The 6,208-nt window shown below is 61.4% G+C and overlaps 1 protein-coding gene across 1 annotated transcript in view; it reads left to right on the forward strand.

Annotated features, from left to right (window-relative positions):
- The window catches only part of RUNX3 (RUNX family transcription factor 3), a 60,111-nt gene extending 54,585 nt beyond the window's left edge, over positions 1–5,526 (forward strand). The window contains exon 6 of the mRNA XM_049617780.1: positions 2,499–5,526. Coding sequence (XP_049473737.1) covers positions 2,499–3,022 — 524 coding nt within the window. The 3' untranslated portion in view covers positions 3,023–5,526. The remainder of the gene's footprint in view (positions 1–2,498) is intronic.
- The last annotated feature ends 682 nt before the right edge of the window (positions 5,527–6,208 follow it).

A 6,208-nucleotide genomic window follows, 5' to 3' on the forward strand; every position in this document is an offset into this window, starting at 1 on the left:
CGAAAACGCTTCTCTTGATGCCCCTTGTGCCCTTTGACCCCCCTGGCTTTGGTCACTAGCAAGCAGTGCCGAGGCCCCCAGCCCTCCATACCCCAGCCCCCGGCCCCCTCAGCTGTGGGCCCACAGTGGGGGCTTCTCACAGCTCAAAGGGCTCATTCAGCCACCATGCAGCAGCTGGGGCAATTTGGAGAAGAAAATAAACATTTCCTTCCAGTGTTGGGATTGGCTGCTCCACAGCTGGCCAGCTCCGGTTTCCTGGGGCTACTGGGCTGGGGGTGGGGTGGGGGGGCAGCAGCCACAGGGGTGCTGAGGGCAGACGCTTCCCCCACCGCTCCGGGAGGGAGGCAGGAGAGGACAGTGGCAGGCCAGGCAACTCCGAGGGCCACGTGGTCTCCACAGGCCACACGCACCGGACCCGGGGCCACCTTGCACAGCCTTGTGTGTCCTGGGCTGCAGCCCTACTGTCACATCCTGGGGCCCCTGCTCGGGTTCCCTTTGTTTGGAGAATGCGGCTCCCATCAGGTGGGCACCACTCACTTCCTGGGCTCAGAGTCGAGGTGTCAGCCTCACACTTGGCTCTGCTCAGGGTGCCAGGCACTGCCGACAGGGCCTTCTGCACTGGCATTCTGGGACGAGGGTCGGGACCCAGGCACCTCTGGCCCCTTACATTTCAAGGCAGCACTGACCAGCCGAGGGACCTGTTAGAATGTTCCAGAAGGCTGCAGTCATCCGGACCCTTGTCCCCACATCCACCCACCTCGAGCCTGGGAGCACTGTTCCCTTCTGATTCACAGCCAGGACCAGAATCAGAGCTCGCTGCTAAGGCAGCTCTCCCCAGTGGAGTCAGGAAGACCCCAGAGCCCTGAGAAGTTACAGGCCTCACCTGACATCACACGGCATGTCGGGCAGATCTGGGGAATCAAGAGGCGTGAGGGTACCCGCAGCTCTCCGTCTTCAGAGCAGGCAGTGGCCACCTAGAGCTGGCCGGGTGACAGCGACTGGTCTCCTCCTGAGTCCTCGTTGGTGGGTGGCATAGAGGGGTGGGGACCAGACAGACTTGCCCTCAGGACCACTGCCAGGGGCTCACCCGCCTCTATGCTGCTGTCCAGAGTTACCCCCTCAGCCAGGGTACAAGGAAGGACCAGGGGGAGGGCCTTATCTCTGCAGCCCCTGGAGTGGCCAGTTCTCCTGGGTTCTCAGAGCCACAGAGGGTCACAGCTACTGCAGCAACCCTCCTCGGGCCTCTGCTCTGTGTCCGGTCTGTGCACTTTCCATGTATTAACTCCAGGAGCTATTATTGTCTCTATTTTTCATGTAGGAAGACTGATGCACAGGGAGGTTAAGTGTCCTGCCCAAGGACACACAGCTACTAAGTGTCAGACCCAGGAGAGGTGCTGTGCTGCCTCAGAGATGGGACAGCTGCCTGCCTATCAGACACCTGTCAGGGCTCAGAACCCGAACTCTAGGATTCTGTGCCAGGTCTAATGTGCTGTGTGACCCTTGGGCAAGTGCCTCACCCTCTCTGAGCCTGAGTTTTCCGACTGAAGGGATTAGACTCAGTCCTGAAGCCCCTTTGAATGCTGAGGTTTGCCGGGTCTGTGACTCTAAGAGTAGGGGGCAGAGGCTGAGATGCCCTTGTCTCGGAGTCTAGCGGGGAGCCATCCTCAAGGGAGCTAGCGCAGTGCCTGGGCTGGGTCTCTCCAGGTTAAGGCAGGGTCCAGGCCGCTAAGCCCCTCTGGCTGCCATCTCGCTTTGCTGCTGAGGCAGGGAGGGTGGCATCTCATCATTGTCTGGCCTTCAGTCCGCTCCGGCCTACAGGACAGCCCCGCAGACACAGGCCCGGGGTGAGGGACGTGAGGGTGGGGGACAGACAGCTGCTGGGGACCCAGCCCCGCCCCCCCCCCCCCCACACACACACACCGGTGGGAGCTCAGGTAAGCTAGCCAGCCCCACCTGGGCAGGAGAGGTTGGCACACCCAGCAGCAGAGAGCGGGAAGCAGCGGCCTCGCGATAAGTTCTAGTCCTTTCTGCGCCACGTCAGGAAAATCAATCTCTCTCTCTCTCTCTCTCTCTCCCTGCCTCAGTTTCCTTATCTGTAAAAGCAAGCCCCAGCTCCCAAGCTCAGAGCGTCATTGGAGACTGCACACCCACGGTCTTACCAGCTATTGACAGGGAGGGAGGAAGGCGGAAGCCGCTTCCCCAGGTGGGGGCCACCTTCACCCCCTCGGCAGGCCTCTGCAGCTGGGCTGTGAAGAGAACTCCGTGAGGAGAAAGAAAAGCCCTCCCCGCTCTCCGCCCGCCCAGGGAGGCCCCCGGGGCCGCCTGTGGCCCGGGCACCTGCTCGCGCCCGCCTCCCTGCTGGGGCCGGCCCACGAGCAGCCCAGGGCAGTGAGAGCGGGGGCAGATCTAGAAGCAGGGGCTCCGCGAAGGGCCCGTGCGCCGCAAGCCTCTGGGGTGGTGTCAGGCTGCGACTGACTGTCCCCCTTGCTGTCCCCCAGGCACCTCGGACCTGAACCCTTTCTCCGACCCCCGCCAGTTCGACCGCTCCTTCCCGGCGCTGCAGACCTTCACCGAGAGCCGCTTCCCCGACCCCAGGATGCATTACCCGGGGGCCATGTCGGCCGCCTTCCCCTACAGCGCCACACCCTCGGGCAGCCTCAGCGTGGCCAGCGTGCCGGCCACCAGCCGCTTCCACCACACCTACCTCCCGCCGCCCTACCCGGGGGCCCCGCAGAACCAGAGCGGCCCTTTCCAGGCCAACCCGTCCCCCTACCACCTCTACTACGGCGCGTCCTCGGGCTCCTACCAGTTCTCCATGGTGGCCGGCAGCGGGGGCGACCGCTCCCCCACCCGCATGCTGGCCTCCTGCCCCAGCGGCGCCTCCGTCGCCGCCGGCAACCTCATGAACCCCAGCCTGGGCGGCCAGAGCGACAGCGTGGAGGCGGACAGCAGCCACAGCAACTCCCCCACCGCCCTGAGCACGCCGGGCCGCGTGGACGAGGCCGTGTGGCGGCCCTACTGACCGCCCCGGGGTCAGAGCCCACTGCTCCCGACGGAGGCAGGGGCCCCACGAACCTTCCCGACAAGTGGCCGGCGCAGCTCTGAGGCCCCGGACGGGAATGAGACTTAACGCTCCGGGCCGGTCACGGGCCCGGGGTCCGCGAATCCTGGGCTCCAGAGCCGGCAGGTGGCTCCGAGAGCATCTAGTCCAGCCACGCCGTTGTACAGACAGGCGGGGACCTCAGGTCACTGCCCCCGGCCCAGATCCTCATCATCTCACCCCACGTGGGGAAAGTCTCCTGCCGCCTCCCCCGGAATGACCTAGCTGTCCCCAGCTACGCCCGGTGCTGTCACAGGGCCCAGGTCCCCTGGGGCGGAGACCATCTCTGTTCCAGACAGAGGTGACGTTTGCCCGCATGGCTTGGCCCCACCCCACCTTCCTCAGAGATCCCCAGCCCTCCCTCCACGTTCATACAAACCGAGTCAGAATTGGAAGGCCTCCCCACCCCTCAGAGGGTTTCTCCTCATTGTATACATGGGGAAGGGACCCACCGAGCGGCCCAGGAAATCGCTGGCAGAGATGAGATGGTAAGACCCCCGAGCCAGCTCCCCACCCAGCTCTGCTTCCCTAGAGTTCCCAGCAGCCCAAAGCCACCCCCCGCCTCCCCAGCTGTCTGTGGGTCCCAGGCCCAGAGTAGACTAGCCAATGGCAGCAGGTCCCTAAAACCAGGAAAGACACCTGCAGGCAGGTCCTCCATGCACTTTACCAGCCCAAGGCATTCACCCTCTGTTTTCTTGGTGAAGGGCCAGGGATCCCCCCTTCCCTCTAGGCTGGTCTCGAAATTGCCATTTTTGGAGAGAGCGCAGGGACCAGAAAGGTCCTAGCAGAAGACACTGGGTGAGAGGTCGTGGGGCCGGATTTCAGCGTCCTGTCCCACGTAGGTCCAGCCAAGCTGTGCGCCCCCAGCCCCCAGCCTTGTGGGCAGGCCCGGCCAGAGCCTCTGACAGCTCTCCGTCTTTAACTAGTCTGTGCTCCAAAAGCGGTCTGGAAGAAAAACCAGTTTCGAAAGCTGATTTTAGAGAAAGAAGCCTCGAATGTTTTCAGACACACTGTCACGGGTAAAGCCCTGTCGTAGCGAACAACATCCCCTCTGCCTTCTGAGAGTGTGGAACTGTTAAGCCCTCCACACCTCCCCCAGAGGCCATGCTCCTCCAGCAAGCGTCCCACCGACTTCCACCAAAGGCCCACGTTGGCGGGGACCAGAGGGAAACCCAGGTGATGCTGGAATTCACATCCGTGGCTCGTAGACATTTGTAGGGGTGGAGAGCCGTGGCCGCGTGATGGCGAAACAGAAGAGCCATAAAGGGCCCAGCAGCCTCAGCTCAGCACCCCCTGGGCTCAGAGGTGAAGTATCGCCCCTTTAGCTTGCAAATGGGGAAGCCTTGGGGTTCAGGCTGCATAGAGTCTCATGTCTGAGTTTAATTCTAAAAAGGCGTAAATGGAAAAGGACAAGAAAACCCTTAAGGGCTAGACAGCGTGTGGTTTCTCGTCAGTTTCAGCCACATCCTCTGTGGATGTGACAATCTCCCCTCCTTAGCTGTCGTCTCTGTAATTGCTCTCGGCCTGCCGTACCGCCCCCGACCTGTAACAGCAGCCAGATGATGCACACCGGATACACACTCCAGCAAGTTAGGAAGTCCTTCTGGTAACCTTACTCAGACCTCCCCTGCTGCAGTTTCTTTCGTCCTGTCCTCACTGGAAAAAGCAGTCTCCCATCTCTTGACGATGGCTGCGGGGGGTGTCCTGCTGACTCCCTACACCCAGGGGGGCTCTCCACCCCTTCTCAGGAAGCAGCTACAGACCCATCCCCCTTGGACCTTGCTCGCTCCTGTCCTCTGTGGTTACAGACCGGCCCCCAGGCCCGCGGGGGGAGGCACCCTTGGGTTCCCAGCGCCCAGCACTTTGTAGCCCCACTCTGGATTACTAGCCCTTCCTGATAGCCAAGCCCTGGTAGGGGCAGAGACAGGAAATAAATTGATCCCCCCTCCCGCCCCCTGACTAAAAGCGATGATAGCCATGCCGAGTCCGACTCTAAGGCCCATAGTGGGTACAGAGAGCAGGGGCTGCTAAAAATGGGTCCTTATTTACGAGGCTGCTTTAAAGTTGTACTAGGCAAACACACTGAGTGAGAAAGCACAAGGAAACCGAGGGGTTGTGATACCACGTTACTGTAAGCCTGTTGGTGGCGGGTACAGATCCTTTGTGACATATTGTCACGTCGAGGTGTTAATACCTCTGCCACACACCTATCTTCAGTAAATCCGTCCCGGAGCCGGGAAGAGGGTGGGGAGGGGTGGAAACTGCTTTGCACTATAATTTGCTTGATGTGTTTGTTTTCAATGCACAACTTGCTTGTACAGTAAACTGTCTGTCTTCTGTCCTATTTAACTGTAAAATGGAATTTTGACTGATTTGTTACCATAATATAACTCGGAGACGTGTGGAAGGATCCCAATGCCAGACTTCTAGGGCTGCGTGTACGGGGGCCGGGGGTGGGGGGACCTCCCACCATGGCCAAGGAGGAACAGGGCGGGGCCTGGGGACAGGAATAGGGCTAAACCCCCTGCCTTGGAGCCCCCCCCCCCCCCGCCCCTGCACCCAGCGCCTTGGCCTCCCTGCATCCAGCTCCATCAGTAATGACCACAGAGACCACCCTGGGCAAGTGCAGCTGGTGAGGCCCCTTCCTGGCGTGGCTGGCACCCCAGAGGGACATCAGGCCCTTACGATGCCACCACCTCTCCCCCCTTCACAAGTGGCCTGTGACTTTTCACAAGTAGTAGCAGTGTACCCCATGTGGCTCTCGCTCCCCAGAGTGGGGCAGGGGCGGTGGCGGGGGTGGGGGTGGGGGGAGGAGGTGAAACAGCCTCAGTGAGAGCCCGCGCTGGGACCTGTGTTTGCTAGAACGGGGGCAGTTTAGCCACAATCACAACTACAGAGCAGGCAGCTGCATCAGCTCCCCCGGTTTGCAGATGGCACAACTAAGGTGCAAAGGGGGTGTCACTGGCTCCACGTCTCCCCAGAGTTGTTTGTGGCTGACGACGGGGGCTGTGGGCGTGACTGCACGTGGACCTGACTTGGTCCCTGCCGGCAAAAGGGCCTGGCCCCCTGTGCCCGTCCAGGTGGGACTTGTGGAGGGGAATTTTCATC

Source organism: Panthera uncia, assembly GCF_023721935.1.
Source record: "Panthera uncia isolate 11264 chromosome C1 unlocalized genomic scaffold, Puncia_PCG_1.0 HiC_scaffold_4, whole genome shotgun sequence".
NCBI classification, from domain to species: domain Eukaryota; kingdom Metazoa; phylum Chordata; class Mammalia; order Carnivora; family Felidae; genus Panthera; species Panthera uncia.